This window comes from Chaetodon trifascialis, chromosome 5 (assembly GCF_039877785.1).
Source record: "Chaetodon trifascialis isolate fChaTrf1 chromosome 5, fChaTrf1.hap1, whole genome shotgun sequence".
Taxonomy (NCBI): domain Eukaryota; kingdom Metazoa; phylum Chordata; class Actinopteri; order Chaetodontiformes; family Chaetodontidae; genus Chaetodon; species Chaetodon trifascialis.
The window spans coordinates 15975876-15995845 of NC_092060.1; the positions used below are offsets into that span (position 1 = coordinate 15975876).

At 43.5% G+C, this 19970-nt stretch overlaps 3 protein-coding genes across 5 annotated transcripts; all 3 read left to right on the top strand.

Moving 5' to 3' along the window:
* The first annotated feature begins 54 nt into the window (after positions 1-54).
* LOC139331654 (uncharacterized) lies at positions 55-4953 on the top strand. The gene is made up of 11 exons (XM_070963260.1): positions 55-155; positions 534-591; positions 1512-1526; positions 1609-1739; positions 1825-1960; positions 2306-2590; positions 2763-3101; positions 3190-3371; positions 3591-3692; positions 3807-3905; positions 3987-4953. The coding sequence occupies exons 2-11, from the start codon at positions 540-542 to the stop codon at positions 4206-4208; spliced, it is 1563 nt and encodes a 520-aa protein (XP_070819361.1). The 5' UTR covers positions 55-155; positions 534-539; the 3' UTR covers positions 4209-4953.
* Positions 4954-5171: 218 nt separating this feature from the next.
* On the top strand, positions 5172-10945 carry prpf19 (pre-mRNA processing factor 19). The gene is made up of 16 exons (XM_070963239.1): positions 5172-5354; positions 5554-5703; positions 6470-6546; positions 6855-6996; positions 7136-7209; positions 7322-7387; positions 7510-7551; positions 7644-7718; positions 7800-7875; positions 7994-8103; positions 8238-8393; positions 8524-8593; positions 8680-8853; positions 9097-9179; positions 9921-10026; positions 10135-10945. The coding sequence occupies exons 1-16, from the start codon at positions 5336-5338 to the stop codon at positions 10230-10232; spliced, it is 1518 nt and encodes a 505-aa protein (XP_070819340.1). The 5' UTR covers positions 5172-5335; the 3' UTR covers positions 10233-10945.
* Positions 10946-11533: 588 nt separating this feature from the next.
* tcirg1b (T cell immune regulator 1, ATPase H+ transporting V0 subunit a3b) lies at positions 11534-19603 on the top strand. 3 transcript variants are annotated; one of them, XM_070962064.1, is made up of 21 exons: positions 11534-11690; positions 12579-12701; positions 12855-12933; positions 13013-13161; positions 13283-13378; positions 13493-13554; positions 13637-13763; positions 13894-13976; positions 14069-14162; positions 14435-14647; positions 14747-14897; positions 14994-15133; positions 15363-15520; positions 15606-15696; positions 15803-15921; positions 16039-16252; positions 17132-17242; positions 17323-17415; positions 17499-17619; positions 17866-18037; positions 18694-19603. In XM_070962064.1, exons 2-21 carry the CDS (start codon positions 12585-12587, stop codon positions 18785-18787), a joined length of 2484 nt encoding a protein of 827 aa, XP_070818165.1. In that variant the 5' UTR covers positions 11534-11690; positions 12579-12584; the 3' UTR covers positions 18788-19603. The 3 variants fall into 3 exon arrangements, with proteins under 3 accessions (XP_070818165.1, XP_070818167.1, XP_070818166.1); XM_070962066.1 differs by having other exon boundaries at positions 17329-17415; XM_070962065.1 differs by lacking the exon at positions 11534-11690 and having other exon boundaries at positions 12526-12701.
* The last annotated feature ends 367 nt before the right edge of the window (positions 19604-19970 follow it).

Consider the following 19970-nt stretch of genomic DNA (forward strand, 5'->3'; position numbering starts at 1 on the left):
TAGGAGCAGCTGGGAATGCAGCCTACAATGGCCATAAATAAAAGGGGACCAGTGCCCATGCGCGCTCTGCAGAGGACGTTGTTATCCTCTTATGGCCGCTCACGTTAATATTTAGAAACATTCAGCGGTGGACACGTTCATCACACATCCCGCAGGTGAGTTCAGACGAGATGCATCACACACCGTCAGATCATCTGGTCGATGCCAATGATGGCTGGCCGTGTCGCTGTAAATGTTGCTCATCGACTGGGAAACATGTTGGACACCTGAGTGGACATGGCTGCAAACAGCAGACAGGGCATCATGGACGGAACGGGGACAATCTTGATTATTATTTCTGCATTATTATTTTTGGAAATGCATCGTTTTAATGGCACCGTTAAAGCCTCTCCACAGCTGTCTTTGAGCTCCCCCTTGTGTGGGTTGTTGGCCGGGGATCGCCGTTTTCAGTGGAGGGAGGGGATGGAGGACCGCCTCTCGTGGGTCTCTGTCCACAGTGTTTGTAGATGAAACAATCTGATGTGTCTTCACAGGAGAAGATGTCCTCCTCTGTCCTACTCACGGCTCTGCTTATTCTTCCTCTCGCTGTGGGTAAGTTCTTCAATGTTTATAATAATGATAATCACAATGGACCATTCAATGCAATAGTCCTTTATTAGTCCCGCGAGGGGAAATTCCAATTTACAGCAGCATCAGTAAAGCGGGTAGTCAAAACAAGTGCATGCAAATTAAAAACAACAATTATATACAGAAGAGTGAGATAAGAAGAATCTGAGATAAGAAGAATCATCCTAAAAAATACTATTTACAGACTGTTATGTACAGTAACAGGTTGTATTGCACAGATTATGAACCATTACCAATACTATAACCATTTAAAAAGAGCATCAAACAGAGACAAGGCAATAAAAGCAGGGATATCAAGACGTGGTCAAAAGTATCATCCAGATAATCTGCAGCACTTTTTCCAGTAGGCCAGAGGTAACCAAAAAAAAAAAAAAAATCAGTGTCATTTCACATTTGTCAGCCTATTGTTTGTTAATCAAATTCACTCAAAAGATGGACGCATGAGATGATTCATCATTCATTTTTGATCTCCAGGGTACTGCAATGAGGAAAATAGACTTGCTATGCTGTTAATGTTATTGAAATTAAGTGGAACCTAAAGTCATCTGCGTAACAGTCATGGGGAACATCATGTTTCTGTATAACCTGATAAAGAAGGAGCGTCTATATAGAAGTTAAAGTGGACTCTTTGGGGACACCACAGATTTAAAGCAGTATGCTCAAATCTAATTGAAAGAGGCAGCTAGAAGAAGGTTGTTTAAGGGCTGACTTGATTTATTAAGCATTAATAAAGTCAACACGTACCTTAAAACATAAAAACCCTTTACAAATGTAATTGTGAACTGGATTAGAAAGTGCTCCCACACTTTCCTCAGTGATATTTTGGTGCATATGAGGTCGTTGTGCTGGAGAAGCTGATCGTGTTAATTGTGCTCTCCTCACAGGTTGGGTCGTACTGGGTGAGTCAAATGTCACATTTCATCAGACATCCTTCAAAGCATAATATCTGAACAGGTGCTTACTTTTTTTCCACTTCGACAGGTGAAAGAGAAGAAGTCCAGCAGGTTTGTGCCGGGAAGGAATTTCGTCTGCCTGTGTACTCGACAAGCAGGACTGTGACTTTTACGCCGGACTCTAAGGGGCCGAGACGTGTCCTGCTGGACAAAACCACTGTGAGTGGAAGCGTGCTGCTGCTTGTGTTTTCATTTGTTCGTGGTGTGCACAGATTTCCAAAACGTATTTACTTTACAACTGCAGGTGAAGGACCCACGCTTTGAGTGGACTCGAGATAAGATGTTAGTGGTGAAAGAAGTGACTCATGAAGATCAGGGACTTTATGCCATCAAACTGTCATCTGGATTCACTTATGAGACCGTTCATTTGACTGTTTCAGGTACAATAGTTTCCTCAGCTTGTGAAATCCATCCATCACCTCTTTTATTGTTGGCCGTTAATGTAAAAATACTCCCATTAGGAGTAAAAGTGCTGGACTGATGCATCAACGTTTACTGCTGAAGCTGGATGAGGTGGAGCTAAGTAATTAAGTAGCAGTAGTAATTAGTAACTACAACCATCAATGTAGTGGATTTAAAAGTGAAATGTAGTAAGTGGAAGTAAAAAGCAGCATAATATTTAAACACTCAGTCAGTACTCGAGTAGATGTACTGAGTTACTTTCCACTGCTGTTGCTCGTTCTCTCTGTTTCTCTCTGATCCCTCCCTCTTTCATCCTGCTTCAGAATGCATCAGGTCCTACCGCAGAAACTACGGGGAGAACTTTGAGCACAGCATCCCTGAAAATGCCTCCCTGCTGGAGTTTACTCCCAGGGGTGCTCCACCTGAGGCCATGCCAGTTGTGCTGTGGAACCGGACGGACCCTAACACCAGCAGTTCGGGTCGTGGGCGGTTGCTGCGGGCTGGGAAGGTCTGGTTGGCCGAGAGAGTGACACAAGCGGACCAGGGCAATTACACAGTGAGAGACGGCAGGGGGAAGGTCATGTCCCGCAGCACCCTCGCTGTCCGCGGTGAGCGCACCCCGAAGATGAGAGGATGAGTTTTCAGAAGCTGACTGATGAATTTCTTTAACTTTAGGATCCTGTCAGCCGTAACATTTATATTTTATCTTTCCCATCTCATCTGACACCATCTCATTCTGCACTCCTCTCTCTGTGTTCATGGTCCTGCATGTGGATTCAGGCCACTCCTTCAATGTCACCCGCTTCACCAAAGAGTCTCTAAACCTGCCCCTCTTTCTTCCTATCCCTCATACCCATCTCATTTTTACCCCGACCCGATACCCTGACGAATCCTCCCTGGGCCCTTTTGACCCAAAGCCTCCCCGTGGCCCCGTGCAGCTGATCCGCGAGGGCCAGATAACGGACCACGACATGCGTTACAGGGGCCTCATCTCTCTGGGCAGGAACGGCACCATCAATGAGGTCGTCATAGGGAGGCTGACCTCAAGGCATGATGGGGTGTATGAAATCAGAGATGGGGATGGAAACCTGGTGTCCTCTACCTTGTTGCAGGTGATCGGTGAGTGACAGCATGTGTTGAAGTGTTTTGTTTTTTTTATATCTGAATTATTTCCTTCCTCACATCTCTGCGTCTCCACTCTCTCCAGAAAAGGGAGGCAGATGGCGAGCACTTCTCAAGTCCATCACCGTCCCTTCTGGCATGTTTGTGTCACTGGCTGGTTTCATTTTGTTCATGAAGCGGTACCCGAACTGCAGCCTCATGCAGATCATCGCTGGCCTCAGAGCCAACCACGCACCACCAGGCAACCCTCCAAGGGTCAACATCCAGGTGAGGAAGTCAGAGAAGCTGGTTAGTGGCCCTGCTGGCAGAGAATAATATATGAGGTCTATACATGTAGCTTCTGGTCATGTTCTGAAGATAAATCTGGTCTTGTCTCAGTTTATTACTGACTAGGTTTAGTAGTCACATAACCAGTCAGTTTTCTGAGTTCTGACCAAACCAAGTGGTTGCACAAAGTTTTATCAGTCTGTGTGTGTTTCTGTGCAGGACTACAGCCAGTCCAGCCCTCAGCCCTCAGGCTTCTACAGTAACACTCAGCAGCCTGGAACACCAAGAAAATGGACCCCAAGAGCCAGTCCTGCTCACGCTGTAAAGCTGGTTAACTCAATTAAATGAATTAGCAGCTTTTGTCTCTTTGCTAAAAATTGTTAAATAGCATTGTGCCGGGGTGCATGAACCATATGCTGCTGTTTGTATTTCCAGGGTTACAGTCCGGTTATGGTTGGAACTCCAAGTGCTCAGAACCAGGAAGCACGCAGATTAGCAGCCGGGAGCTCGCCTAGCCATAATTCAGCTACTGAGGTGATACTGCACTCAAGCTGTTAGTGTCTGGATCTCACAGACTAAAATGTTTTTTAAACATATGTCCTCATTCCTTTCTAGAGGGACACATCCAATGAGGAAGAGAAGAAGATTACCTTTTCGGTGCCTGGGGCTTCAGACTGCCTCCACTCCTCTGAGGACTGCGTTCAATTCCAGATCAAGAAAGATGGAAACAAAGAAAGGTGGAAGACTACACAAGACTACTTTTCCACACTGCCATTAGACACGGACACCTCTGAATCCAGCAGCGTTTACACTTCAGAGAAACTTAACTTCTTATAAAAAAGAGAATTGGAGATGAAATGAAGGAAGAAGAAACGTAAGGCATGGAGAAAGTATGGTATAAGATTCTCTGTTAGGGAGAAGAAAGACCTCACCTGTGCCTTTTGCATCTTAGCTTAGTTTTAATGGTTCAGTATCAATATTGCATGTCATTCTTTCATGTAACTTTTCTGAAGCATGAGTTGAGCATTAGCTCTCCCGTCTCATATTACATATTTCTTGACACTGTTGATGCTGCTCCTGAAAATCTCCTGCTGTTACCTACCTCCAGACCCTCAGGACCAATATGATCTGCACTTGATTTGCTGACATGGTGTATGTATGTTAGTGATAGTAAAGTGATCTCTAGGGCTACATAACAATTAGAGATGTGATACAAAAGGTTGTAGAAGGGAATTCTTAAGTAAATAATAGAGTTGACTTCTTTTTCCCCATCCATCATGTTAACCATTCCTGACTGCAGCAACATTTAATTGTCATGTTAAGTGTCTACAGTTCATTGATGTTTGCAGTAATATAGCGTGTTTACCCTTGAGGACCTTGAGTAACTGAAAAATAGTTATGTGAAATATAACATGTTCCACCAAATATTGCAATAGCCAATTAACCTGTCAACTTCCTGTACAGCATAATATCTTATCACCAAATCTTTCTAGTAACAAAAGAGGCTGGACTGCTGCTTGTGATGTTTTTGGATTATCAAAATGTAATTTCTCAAACAATAAAATGAATCTTTAACACACAGAATTTTGATTATTTTCTCCAATATGCCATATTTTTTATTTTTTGTTATTTTGGTTGATGAATAACAAATGATTAACTAAGATTCAAAATTAATCTTCTGTCTCTTGACGCTACATTTCAGTTAGTTTTTGGTGCAATCAGTAGAGAAGCTGGGTTTTCCGGCGGTAGAGGGCAGTGGAGCACCTGTGAGGCTTGGACGCTCAGAGACTGGAAGAAAGCGTAGAAGAAGAAGAACCCCGTTTGTAGCGGCAATGAAAGGACAGCGTGCTATCTACAATTTGAGTAAAACATAAATAAAGTGTAAATTAGCGCCAATAACTAGCAAAGTAAAGGACCAGCATAATTCTATCTTCAGAAGAGACCCTAAGGACTGCGTCGGGAAGATGTCTTTGGTTTGTGCAAGTAAGTGAAGTTTAATTCATTTATGTGACGGGGCCAGTGTAAGTTAGCTAGGCACCGCGCTAATGCTACTAGCTAATTTAGCTAACGCTAGCGGCCACGCAGTGCCGCCTTCCTCTTATGATAGCTCAATGGTCTTGTTTGTGATTATTGTATTGTTGGTACCATGTGGTTTTTAAGCTGCATCTGCATTTTATCCTAGTCTCCAACGAGGTGCCGGAGCACCCATGCGTCTCGCCGGTGTCCAACCAGGTGTTCGAGCGCAGGCTGATCGAGAAGTACATCGCAGAGAATGGGACGGACCCGATGAACGGACAACCCTTGAGTGAGGAGCAGCTCGTAGATATCAAAGGTAAAGTACTGGGAGCAGCCAGAGATTTACATTCATTCGCCAGATTATTAGGTAACGTTGCACGTAGCTAAAACTAATGAAACGGTATACAACAGGCCTGTAATAAGTCTTTGTTGAACAGAGTTGTTCACTCATTTGAAATCTAGATGCTGAAGTTTGAGGTGGTGTTAAAGTCTTCTGCATTACACTGAGAGGTGTTTTTAATATTGTGTCCACCCCTATTATATCAGCGAGGATATATACTAATTGATAGAAAATCGCAATATCACTCAACAGCCAGGCAAACTACTGCCTTCAAAATCAATTAGCATCTCTTAACCTTATGAATGACCTCCATGAAGCAATGATCAGTAGCAGGGTTGTTATATGATACTGGTTTAACTTTAGCAAGGGGTTCCTGATACAGTGTCAACTGAGATGCCTTAAAAAATCTTAATCTCATGTAATATTCGTGACCTTTTCAGCCGTTGTTGAGATAGAGAAGTATAGCATTTGTCACATAAGACAAAGAAAAGCTGTCACTTCATTAATTGCTTAAGTGACTGATGTTACAGCTGTAGTGATGTTTAAAGGTATGTTTGGGCAAATATCAGGTGTTGTACTTGCTGTACATATTTCAAAAAATATAGAGGACTGTATGAAATGCCCTCCTATCCTACCGTAAGTCTTCTTGATACCTCAAAATTTACCAGCAATGAGCAAGACTAACTTGAATGATGATAAAAGGCTGTTTGATCTGAACATGAGTGACTTCTCTCTGTTTTAGTGTCCCATCCTATTAGACCAAAGGCCCCATCAGCAACAAGCATTCCTGCCATTCTCAAGTCTCTTCAAGATGAGTGGGTAAGTATTAGGAGGTGGCAAAGAGGGAAACTGTAACAAAACACCTTTTTCCACATTTTCACAAATATTTTTAATGGTGGTAAACCTTAGCCGGAGAAGAATGGACCCATCTCTTGAATGTCAGTTGTTTCAGTAGACTGCATTGCAATGCATTTTCCTTCTCAATTCAAATGTGTTGCTCTGCGGTTGTTTCTGAAAGCCACTCCAGGATTTATGGGCCCAGTTGATAATTGCAGAAGTACTTGTAATATAATAGTAGCTACAGCTGTTTATTTCCTCACCTTCATGTTTTCTCTATTCTGTTTCAGGATGCTGTTATGCTCCACAGTTTCACCCTGAGGCAGCAGCTACAGACTACTCGCCAAGAGCTGTCACATGCCCTCTACCAACATGATGCCGCCTGCAGAGTCATCGCTCGTCTCACCAAAGAGGTCACTGCTGCCAGAGAAGGTGGGTTGGCAGCAGTTTGTGTGTCCTCTGTTGAAGGACATACATCAGCTCTCACCAGAATCTGCTCCCTGTCAGCATGAGCTCGTAGTTAACATTGTGAGCGCATGTTTTTCTTATGGTGTCATTTTCCTCTTTACAGCTCTTGCCACACTCAAACCCCAAGCTGGATTGGTTGCCCCTCAGGCAGTCCCCGCCTCTCAGCCAGCTGCAGCAGTGAGTGATTGACGTTTAATTCCAGCAGATACGATCATTCATCAGAAATGCTCATCATCATCTTTTGTCATATGTCTCCTAACAACCTCTGTTTGTGCCGCCTGGTCCTCAGGGTGCTGCTGGAGAGCCTATGGATGTTAGTGAACAGGTGGGAATGACCCCAGAGATCATTCAGAAGGTACGTTTTTGTTTTTTTTTGTTGTTGTTTTTTATCTGTCCCTACATAAATTTGTCCATAATGTTTGCATTTACTTTGGAAGGTCTGAGATGTGTTTCATTAAGCCTTTTTTCTGTTTGCAGCTCCAAGACAAAGCTACTATCCTTACTACAGAAAGAAAGAAGGTATTCTATTGCTTTTTCATTCATCTGTATTATCTATAGCCATTGTTGTACTGTCACACATTGTCCTTTAACTGCTTATTGTCTTTCTCCAGAGAGGAAAAACTGTCCCAGAGGAGCTGGTTAGAGCTGAGGATCTCAGCAAATACCGCCAAGTGGCCTCACATGCTGTAAGTATAGATTTCTGAAACAGTGTTTTGATTGACTTGATGTGCATAGTATCAAACATACACTCTCTTTGTTGTCTTCAGGGTCTTCATAGTGCCAGTGTCCCAGGTATTCTGGCTCTGGATCTGTGTCCCTCAGACACCAACAAAGTCCTCACCGGTACATTGATTTCATCCGATGTTCTGCTGCATCTCTCAATTTTGAAACTTTCTGTGAATTGTTTACACACTCCAAATCTTTAACATTTAATTTGATATAACCCTGTTGTGCTCATCAGGTGGAGCTGATAAGAACGTGGTGGTGTTTGACAAGAACGAGGAGCAGATTGTGGCTACACTCAAGGGTCACACCAAGAAGGTCACCTCTGTCATTTACCATCCATCCCAGGTAACATTTCAAACACCAACCAGTCCAGACTTTCTCCAATAAGCCAGTCTGATGTCTGCACTCTGTATTCAGAGGCATACAAGTATGATCTGCTGTTCACACTCATTATTGTCTCTTTTTTTTGCCCCCCCCAGTCCGTGGTCTTCTCTGCATCTCCAGACAACACCATCCGTGTGTGGTCCGTCACCCAGGGCAACTGTATCCAGGTGGTGCGTGCCCACGATGCAGGTGTCACTGGACTCTCTCTACACGCTACTGGAGACTACCTGCTCAGCTCCTCTGAGGATCAGGTCTGTGTGTGTTTAGCTTGATGAAAGTACATACAGACCTCATGCTATACTTTGCATTTACGTACATGTGATTGTTTAAGTGTATGACCACACTCATTTTTGCCTGTTTTGTTTCTTCTTTGTTCTGCAGTACTGGGCCTTCTCTGATATCCAGACTGGTAGAGTTCTCACCAAAGTCACTGATGAAAGTGCTGGCTGTGGTAAGTGCCTCTGTGTTAACTTGTGTGTTGTCTGAATTATCTGTCCTCTTGCTCCAGGTGGTAATGTTTCTGTCTGGCCCCTACAGCTCTCACCTGTGCTCAGTTCCACCCCGACGGTCTCATTTTTGGCACTGGGACGGCTGATTCCCAAATCAAGATCTGGGATCTGAAGGAGCGCACCAACGTGGCCAACTTCCCAGGCCACTCTGGCCCCGTCACCTCCATTGCTTTCTCTGAGAACGGATACTATCTGGCCACAGGTTAGAGCTACTAACAGCATTTTCACACTGTGGCAGTGCTCCACATCAGGTCACACAGTTGCAGGAACATTGAGAATATCAAAAAATTACACACATCACAGTAACTTGCACACTTACATACCATACCTCAAAATCCTCAGAGCATTTTCAGCCCTTGATTTTGCACTAAAGGGATCTGGCACTCTGTTTATAATAGTGCTTGTTTTAAATACCTGAACATCCTTGTTGGGTGCTGTGCTCCAGGTGCCCAGGATAGCTCTCTGAAACTGTGGGATCTGAGGAAACTGAAGAACTTCAAGACCATCACTTTGGACAACAACTATGAGGTAAGAAATGACCTGCATTTCTCCTATGAAAGGAATAGTGTGATGTTTTGGGAAATAGCTTAATAGTTGCCCAGACTTGGATGAAAAGACTTCTATTATGCTCTTGTTTAGAAGCTAGAGCCAGCAGGCAGCTAGGTTAGCTTAGCAGAAAGTCCAGAAGTGATTTCCTGGCAGGCTGCAGTGACATTGTGGCATGTCAGCCAGTCGTCTCCAGGAAGCGACCGCACTCAATAGTTGCAGCATATAAAACATCAACTCAAGATAAATGTGGTCATTAGTAAAATGCAGAGGTGCTGCGAGGTGGATTGTTTTAACTTTGGGGAGAATCTAGCCATTTCCCACTGCCTGCCATCTTAATGCTGTGCTAAGCCAACCACTTTCTGATGCTAGCTTCGTATTTACTGTACAGACATGAAAATGTCATTGATCTTCACACTCTCTAGTGAAAGAAAATAATTTAACGCATGTCATGTCATGTGATGTCGTTACTAAGATGAAAAGAGTCAGAAGACTTAAAAGAGTCAGGCGAGTGGTAGTAATTGGAAATATAAGCTTGGAAAGCAGATTAAGTTCATCTACATACATCCTGTCTGTTGATTTAACTGCAACACATAGCATGTAAAGAATAATCCTGCATTTTTCTGCTGGGTTTGATCTCTTGTCCTGCTGCCATCCCTTTGTTCTCTACGCTCTTGTGCCTTTGTGCTTCTGAATCTCATTCCTCGTTGTTTTCTGTTTCAGGTGAAGTCCCTGGTGTTTGACCAAAGTGGTACCTACCTGGCTGTAGGAGGCTCTGACATCCGTGTCTACATCTGCAAGCAGTGGTCTGAGGTCCTCAACTTCACAGGTGAGGGGAAAAATGCCAGTGTAGTGTTCATGCGGTATGCATATCACATGGTGTTTGTTCAGAGGGAGAGGCAGATTTTTGACCTTGCTTTTTCCTCTCTAATTGCAGACCATACCGGCTTGGTGACAGGAGTGGCCTTTGGAGAGAACGCTCAGTTCCTGACCTCTGCAGGAATGGACAGAAGTCTCAAATTTTACAGTTTGTAGAAACGGATACATTCGGGATGAAAGGAGCAGGACAGGCTGGTCTCTTTGCCTGAGCAGTCCCTGTCGTGGACACTGACTTGGCATAGACCTGTAATTTTTAGAAAAAGAGAGAAAAAAAATTATCGGTAACTTTGCTTCATTAGTGTTTTTTCCTCATGTTCAGGAATTGGACATCCCATAAACTCGTCTGCTATATGAAACCACAGCAGCCATGGTTGCTTGTTGGCAATGTTAGTCTAAAGTGTAAATGATATGAAATGAGAAACTGAAGCCAGTGTGATGTTCCTGTCTGATTTGCCAGCAAATATGATTTCACTGTAGTATTTTTTTGTGTGTGTTGGGGGAGGGGATTGAAAGTTGCTTATAATACAACTCCAAACTGTTGTTATACATTGTTGGGAGCTATAATTGGTGTGACCACAATCTGCTTTGCTTCTTAATGTAGCTTCATTACATATCTTTAGGTTCGGCTTAAAATACGTATGTAGTGATAGCCAGTCCAGCCAAGAAGAAAATGAACAGGTGTGAGATTCAGTTCCCTCTGTGAAAAATTTAGTCTTTTTTTAACCTCCTGTCAATTTTTATTTCCTGTTTCAGTTGTTTCATTTAGACTTTCGTCTTTTCCCAATTGTATATGTCTCATCACTTGCTATTTTACCTGTTGCAACTCTGACCTTTTACAATAAAATAAAATATCTTTTGTATTGCCATTCATCTGTCGGTCAGATCCAGATTAAGAATGAAAAAGATTACATTTTTCCTTCATTTACATTTCACACATGGAGCTCATCATTTCCATTATTGTCACTTCAGCTGGTGATGAGTAGATAGTCTCAGGGAGGTAATTGAGAAAAAAGGGACAAATTATTCCAAGCAGATTTTATATTTTTATTTAACTTTTTTTAATATGGCATAAAATGTGTGTAAGGGGCGCCATTGCTCTTGAAAGTATAGAAATCTTAACTCACTGCTCACTACTGAGTAAACCATTTAAAGTCCGCTTGACTGAGCGGTCGGAGCGGAGAGTGAGTGAACAGGGAGGCTATTATTGAACGCGGCCACAGATAAATGAGAGTCATGCCGCTCATTTAATTATGGCGTCGTTCCGCTTCGCTCCACACATGACATCTATTATCTCGGAACATAATAACACCGTTTAGCTAACGTCGGACGTTGAACTCCATCGGTTCATCCAAATCCAGCTAACATTTACCGTCTTTACCGCCATTTAAGTCGCCGAAAACCTCGACCTCTCGTGGTCAAGCGAGAGGCGAACGTCAAGTGTCACGTGGGGCTGCAGTAACGTGACACAAACGGGAAGTGGAGCCGAAATCTAGAAGTTCTCATAAACAGGTTTGGTTTGTCCCGGTTAACGACCACCGCTCTGTCCGTGGGTACGGTGCTGGACAGCCTGAGAGACAGCAGGGACGTGTCCGGCGGATTTTAGGCGGAAGGCAGGTGAGAACGCTCGTATTTAGCGTCATTTTGTGCTCATTTGCGGCTGTTTCTGTCCTCCGTGTGTGGACTTCTATTGTTAGAATAAATCAAATCCTTGTGCTACTTTTCCTTTCTCTTTGTGGAGTTTCCCTCATCAAGTCAATCCTTTATTTATTTTTTGTTGGGACACTACAGCTTTTGTTTGATTGCTAACTCATTATATTTCGCCTCCTAATTGGCATGGCGTGACACCGAAGAGGAAACTTTGCCCTTTTTCTGACGATTAAGGCGAAAAAAATGTACGTTATATAGCAGAAACAGCTGGGTGTTATTCGTGTAAAGAAACACCCAAATCCCTTCAGAAAGGCTTCCCCGTTTTTACTTTTATTGATGTGTTTGAAGTCATGTTCCCTTTTAATTAGGTGGCACCTAGTCTTCATACATTTCTAACACATAGACTTAGCTGTCACTTTATTGGTGGACCAACTACAATTAATGCAGCTAAAATGCCTTCATGACGGCCACAATGTCTCTGTTTAAAAGCGTTGAATCAACTTCATGGAGGCTGTAGCTTTTAGTGCTGCTTTTACAAATGAAGCTGTGACCTTGTAGTGTTGGCAGAATCACGCCTGTGCAACAGTGGAAATCCCACCTGATCATCACAGTCAGGAGGACTTGACGCTTCCCTTTTCTTCAGTTTCCACTCAAAAGCTTCTGCATTGTCACCAAGAGGCTTTTATTGACCTAACTGGAACCAGATGCCCTCTGTGGACTTTTTCCTTTTAACTGTTTGCTGGCTCTCTCCTCTTCACTCAACAGCAGTCCTCATTTCGCTGCACGCTGCAGTTCGCTGTCGTTTTTTAAAGGAGATTCGTATTAATTTGGACTCGTTTCCTTGGTGTCGTGCAGGCAGCGATGGGCTCCATGTTCCGCAGCGAGGAGGTGTGCCTGGTGCAGCTCTTCCTTCAGTCCGGCTCGGCCTACAATTGTGTCAGTGAGCTGGGAGAGCTGGGCCTGGTTGAGTTCAGAGACGTGAGTAACTCGGACTCTTGATTTGGCTCTTGGCTCATTCAGCTCCTGTTTGGGCCAGAATGAGTTATTGGTGGTCGCTTTGAGTCACTGTGATCAGTTGAACACGAGTAACCTAATTGCTCCATTCCTCTCCCCTCTGCATTCATTGTTTAGTTGAATCCAAATGTGAACGCCTTTCAGAGGAAGTTTGTCGGCGAGGTCAGACGATGCGAGGAACTTGAAAAAACTTTTAGTAAGTGTTGACTCATTGTTCCCCACTTCTATTTTCATTTTGTTTCTGCCCGCTCTGACCATCTTTATCTGCCCCTCAGCCTTCCTGGAGCAGGAGATCAATCGATCCCTGTCTCCCCCCTTGCAGGGTCCCCTCCCTCCACCATGCCCGACACCTTTGGCCCCTCAGCCCCGCGAACTCATCACCATAGAGGAGGACTGTGAGAGGCTGGCCAGAGAGCTCAGAGAGGTGGGCGCTTAAATCGAGGCAGAGATGATGCATCAAAGAAGAACCTCTGTTGTCTCATTAGTACACTATAAAGAGGTTGAACTTACTGGCTTGACAGATCCTTATATGCATGTCTCGCTAGGTGTCCAGGAACAGAGACAGCCTCCGGGCTCAGCTGACCCAGCTCTGTCAGTACCGAGGTGTCCTGACCAGGACACACTCTCTCACAGCCTCACAGGTGGTTAAAAACTGTTTTTTCTTTAGTTATCGTGCTGTCGCGAGCAAACTGATATCTGCAAACCAAAACTACAAAAAGAAAAAAATGTTTCCTTGTTTTGTCTTCGTCTCACAGGCACCACCTCCTGTACTGGAAAGCCAAGGCCTGTTTGATAACCGCCAAGATGTCCACCTCAGGTACATCTCATTTGCATTTTTATATGTTTCATGTTGTTATCCACACTTAACACTTTCTCCTCTGCACCTCCACCTCTCTCAGTTTCGTGGCAGGAGTGGTCCACCCTTGGAAGGTCCCCTCATTTGAACGGTTGTTGTGGCGGGCATGTCGCGGTTATATTATCGTGGATTTCAGAGAAATGGAGGATCGGCTTGAGCATCCGGACACGGTGGGAACTTTGTTGAGGGATAGATGTGAAAACTATGTTGTTACATGGATGAACTCTAATTGTTTGTCCCATCTAATGAGTTTTCTTCAGGCTATTTTATTGCAGCTGTTTGCTGTTTCTTCCTTTGCAGGGTGAGATGGTGCAGTGGACGGTGTTCCTCATTTCCTACTGGGGAGATCAGATCGGGCAGAAAGTCAAGAAGATATGTGATTGGTGGGTAAACCTTTTTTTTTTTTAATATACAGATTCCCACACTGCAGTGTCTGCTGAGGCTGTTGAATATTTGTCGATTCCCCTCCTCACAGCTTCCGCACACAGACATTTGCATACCCTGAGAGCACTGCTGAGAGAGAGGAGATCCTCCAGGGACTTCAAGGCAGAATAGAAGATATCAAATCAGTAAGTGCAGTTCGTGTTTATTAAAGCACAGAATACTGATACATTCACCAGGAGTCCCCTATCTTTTGCAATGTCTGTGTGACATTTGTAACATATATATATATATATATATATATATATATATATATATATATATATATATATATATATATATATATATATATATATATATATATATATATATATATATATATATATATATATAGCGTTTCTTTTTTTTCTTTTCAAACATGTTGATTATATGCACCCGCTCTCACTTCCCTCTACTTCAGGTGTTGTCGCAGACCGAGACCTTCCTGCAGCATCTGCTGGTGCGGGCGGTGGCTGTGCTGCCCCAGTGGAAGGTGCGGGTGCAGAAGTGTAAGGCGGTCCAGATGGTGCTGAATCTCTGCAGCCCTTCTGTCACTGACAAATGCCTGATCGCCGAGGCCTGGTGTCCCACCGCCAAGCTGCCGGAGCTGCAAAGCGCTCTGAGAGAGGGAGGGGTAAGATGACGGAGAGCAGCAGAAACACGGAGCTGTAGATGAAGAGACTAATTTCTCACTCACCCCTCATTTTTCTCCAACCCTCTTCTTCATCCTCAGAGGAAGAGCGGCAGTGGGGTGGACTCTTTCTACAACCGCCTGCCCTCCTCCACCCCTCCACCCACCCTGTTTCCACTCAACTCTTTCACAGCCGGTTTTCAAAACATTGTTGACGCTTACGGAGTGGCTAGCTACCGCGAGGTCAATCCAGGTACGTCAGCACACCGCTGAAAAAAGTGTCTGCAGCCTCACGTGTGTTTGTTTTTTATTCAGTTCGGTCAAGTCTTGTCTCTCAATGCCTCTGCAGCGGTGTACACCATAATTACGTTCCCCTTCCTGTTTGCTGTGATGTTTGGGGATGTGGGTCATGGTTTACTGATGACTCTGGCTGCCCTCTGGATGGTCCTTGAGGAGAAGGACCCCAAACTGAAGAACAACAACAATGAGGTGATTCAGAGGACATTTGCTTATATTGCACGCACAGACACTCTTACATACTTGAACTGCCTTGTGACGACCCTCATTAATATAATACATTCCTTTGCCACTTGCTAACCTTAACCATCACAAGCAAACGTGTGACCTAATTCTAACCTAATAAACATGTAAGATGTCTGTCAAACAAGCCTCTGACCTTGCATATTAAACACTGAAATGATATCCATCTGTGTTTCAGATCTGGAAGATGATGTTTGGAGGGAGGTATCTGATTCTGCTGATGGGACTGTTTTCTATCTACACGGGGGCCATTTACAACGAGTGCTTCAGCAGAGGCCTCACTACCTTCAGCTCAGGGTGGCACGTGGGCCCAATGTTCGAGAAGAACATTTGGAAGTGAGGACACTTTCAACCTTCGAGCTCCAGTCTCCTCACACCTTCTTTCTTTTCCATCTTACCTATCTGTATGTATTTCTTCCAGTTCATCAGTCCTGGCAGGGAACCAGTACTTGTCCATGGATCCTGTGGTGTCTGGTGTTTTCACCAGCCCCTATCCATTCGGCATTGACCCGGTACGTCCATCACACTCCTTAAACCTTTGTCACGCTCCATTTTCTTTCATGCCGCCATCTTACTGGTCACTGCCGCCATCTTTATTCTTTGCTGTGTTGCAATCAGGTCTGGGGGCTGGCCAACAACAAGCTAACTTTCCTCAACTCGTACAAGATGAAGATGTCGGTCGTCATCGGTGTCATTCACATGACTTTTGGAGTCTGCTTGTCATTCTTCAACTACGTGTGAGTAAAGACGTTTTACTTTTAATTCCTCATTCTTGTTTTCATATTGATTCTGCCTTCACGTGTCTCTGTTTCCCTGTGCTGGCTTTCCCTTGTCGTTGTTTGTGTGTTCTCCAGGCACTTTGGTCAGATAAGCAGTGTGTGCTTTGTGCTGATCCCTGAGCTCTTCTTCATGGTGTGTCTGTTTGGCTACCTGGTGTTCATGGTGGTCTTCAAGTGGATCGCCTACACTCCTGCCCAGTCCAAAAGTGCTCCCAGTATACTTATCCACTTCATAGACATGTTCCTCTTCACAGACAACCCTGAAAACCCTCAGCTCTATACAGGACAGGTGTGTGTGCTGTTCATTCCCTTAACAGGAACATGCCAGTGTTTTAACTCCTGTTCTGCCTGCTTTTACACAGCCTCCATTTTTAAGCATGCCAGTTTTGCCAGTATGAATGAAGAATGTATTTCCCTGTGCGACTGCAGATTACTGTCAAACCTCAGCTGTCGAAGTTTCCCACAAATGCCTGAACACACCAACAGAAGAGTGAAAAAGAAAAAACTATGACCGTCCAGCTTGTTTATAATATAAGTCCATGCTATTCATGGTCTGAAAGTAATCTGAGACACTCTGATTATGAATATTAAAATTCTTTATTGAATCATGTATAAACTGACGCATTTCGACTCAGAGTTTCATCAGTGTATGCCCGGATGACGACCCTGAGCCATCATTTAATAAAGGATTTATATATTCAGAATCAGAGTGCCTCAGAGTCCTTTTAGCCTGCCAACCAATACCGTAGACCTCAAATATAAATAAGATGGACAGTCATTGTTTTTCCATTTTTACTCAACTACTGGCCCTGCTTTTAAAGAGCACCTAATTGCTTTTACTTATAATATTACCAGCACTTCGTAAGACTTCGTAAATACTGTAATGGACAAAAGGAGAGAGGGTAATATCAATGTTGAGTGAGGTTCAACTCTATGCAAGCTCATTCTCATACTGTACTTACAAGAACTGAAACCAGTGAACATCTGAAGGGTGGAAACAAAAGGCATTTAAAACCCCAAACCATGGCGTGCTTTGGAAAATGATTTGCAAAAGTTTGAGTGCATGTTATTTGTACTTAAAGGACAACTTGCAAAACTTCTACATAACTTCAAAATAGCCTGCTGAAGTGAGCATGTGTTGCTGTGTCCTGTAACTCTTCACCTGTAGACGGTGGTGCAGAAGGTGCTGGTGGTGCTGGCCCTGTGCTCCGTCCCAGTCCTCCTGCTTGGGAAGCCCACATGCGAATATGTCACATTTAGGAGAAGACGACGCTACTTGGTGAGTCAGTGTTTGGCTGAACTTTCGAAGCCTTTTCTCTGCCGTTGGGTTTATTTTCTGACAGATTTCTGGTTTTCAAGCATCAGGAGGAAGACAGGACTCCTTTGGTGACTGATGAAGGCTCCATCAACACCCGTCAGGGGGAGGTGGAGGGAGGAGGTGCTGAAGCAGAGGTAAGAAAGGTCTGCAGCTCATTTCATGATCCGGGTGAAATCGGGATTCTGGTCTCTAAGTGTTTCAACTCTGCTGCCTGCAGGAGTTCGATGCTGCAAACGTGTTCATGCATCAGGCCATCCACACCATAGAGTACTGCCTGGGCTGCATCTCCAACACTGCCTCTTACCTCCGACTCTGGGCTCTCAGCTTGGCACACGCACGTTAGTGGAACACATGCTGACACACAAGCACAAGCACAATATGTACCATCATCCTCCCATGATTCTCACACACACACACACACACACACACACACACACACACACACACACACACACACACACACACACACACACACACATCCTCCCTGAAATCAAACACACTCATACTGCTCTTTCTTCAGCCAGTTATTCACACAAGATTTATTTTTTCCAGGCACTGACGGTGAGTTATTTGTGTCTCCGCAGAGCTGTCAGAGGTGTTGTGGGTGATGGTGATGCGTATCGCCTTGAAGTGGCAGGGCTATGTGGGCTCTGCTGTCCTCTTTGTGGTTTTCGCCTTCTTTGCCGTGTTGACCGTCTCCATCTTGCTGGTTATGGAGGGACTATCAGCTTTCCTGCACGCGCTCCGTCTTCATTGGTGAGGATGGGAGGGAGGAGAGGGGAGGCTGGAAATGTGTTTAAAAAATACTTGATTGCTTAATTAAGACATTTTTTGTGTTGCTTTCCTTTGAACGGCTGTTGTCACATCTGACAAAGCTGCCTTAGGATTCAGTTATCAAAGTTTTCCAGACAATTTGTTCATCCATTCACTTTTTCCTGAGACTGACAAATATGACGGGGGTGACGAATGCTCAGCACATTTCATGACATTTTGGCTTCTGGGTGTTTAAACTCCAAAATGAAATGGCTTCATCCTTTTTGGTATGATGAATGTGCTCAGTACTCTTCATGGCTGCTCATTACATTTTGATATTTCTTCTGTATAAATGGAAATATTTGCCTGCTGGTGGTGCTAGAGAAAAGATTTACATGTCCTCCAACCATCCATTTAGGGACCCTGTATATCCACTCATGAATTAAAATGCTGGGCAAAGAGATTTGTTTCCCTGACAGTGATCCCACACAAAAAGGCCACCAAGTGATATTCAGCTTTATGTCCACTGCAGAATAAACTGGACAGGATTGTTGCTGAAGAGATGTTGAGAAATGCAGTGGGTGGGGGAAAATTGATCATACAGTGTATTATACTTTGTCTTTGCTGTTGCGTGTTGACGTGTCTTCTCTCTCTTCCAGGGTGGAGTTTCAGAACAAGTTCTACAGCGGATCAGGCTACAAGCTGAGTCCTTTCTCTTTCTCATCCCTGATCCATGCATCAGCTGCTATATGATCAGCCAAATGATCGCTTAGGATTGACAAACGGTTGTGTTAACTTATATATGTTATGCAGTACTTGGACTACAACTACACACAGCAGAAGTACTTTGTTTCCCAGTCTTAACAATGCTATTCTATTGCCTGTCCGCAATGAAATGCATTAACTCACCGCATATGATCATGATGATATGGACTGTTATTTTTGCATCAGGAAAATGAGAATGAGCCCCTGTACAATGAATTACGATTGCATCATGTGAAATGAAAAAAATATACTTTTGTATCCCCTTGCTAATTGTTTTCCACTATCAGTGTTATGTACTGCTTTCGAATGAATCCTTCAGAATCTGAAAACAAAATAGTAATCATTCACTTTTCATTGTATGAACGTATATTCTAGACAGCAGTTATGAAAAGGGAAAGCACATCAATCAATGAATCTGTTCTGCAGTTTAAGGGAATGTATGATTGTTCAATTGGTGTATTGTGCTTTAATTAGCCAGTCCTGTAGGAGTCTTCAAATGAAAGCAGGGAATTGTCTGAACGATCGTCATGAGCCAAAGATACGGTTCCTTCATTTTCATGTCTTCCAAGCACAACACGCTACAGGTATTTATTGGTAGTAAATGTTTTTTCACGTGCCTTACTCAGAGTGTTGTTCATCCACCGGCTCTTTTGGACAGATCATAACACAGTGTCATGCCACTAGTTTGAACAAAACAGACATTTTTCTTCTTCTCGCTCTCTTTTTTTGTTTGTTTGTTCTGCCGGTTTGCACTGTAAAATGGATCAAATTTGAACTGAAATTAAATATGATTTTCTTGTGTAACCTTATTGTGTGAAGTCATTCACTAAACAGGCTCCCATACCTTTTGTATAGTCACACCATTTATTGTCTGTGTCTCTAAATGTGTGACTAATTTGTGAAGTTTCCAATGATGGAAAAAGTATTCATATCCTTTACTTGAGTGTGATGCATAAGGAGCACTACCACAAGCAGAAGTCAAAATCTTAAATGCAGAAGTATTACCAACTAAATATACTTTACATATTAAAAGTAAACGTACCTATTAAGCAGAGTGGTGTAAATATCACATTATTAGAGCATATTATTCATTCATTGACAGGTAACAGGTTTAACTACCCTATATACTGTTGGAAGTTTAATCTCTAATATTACATCGTATTTTTAAGAT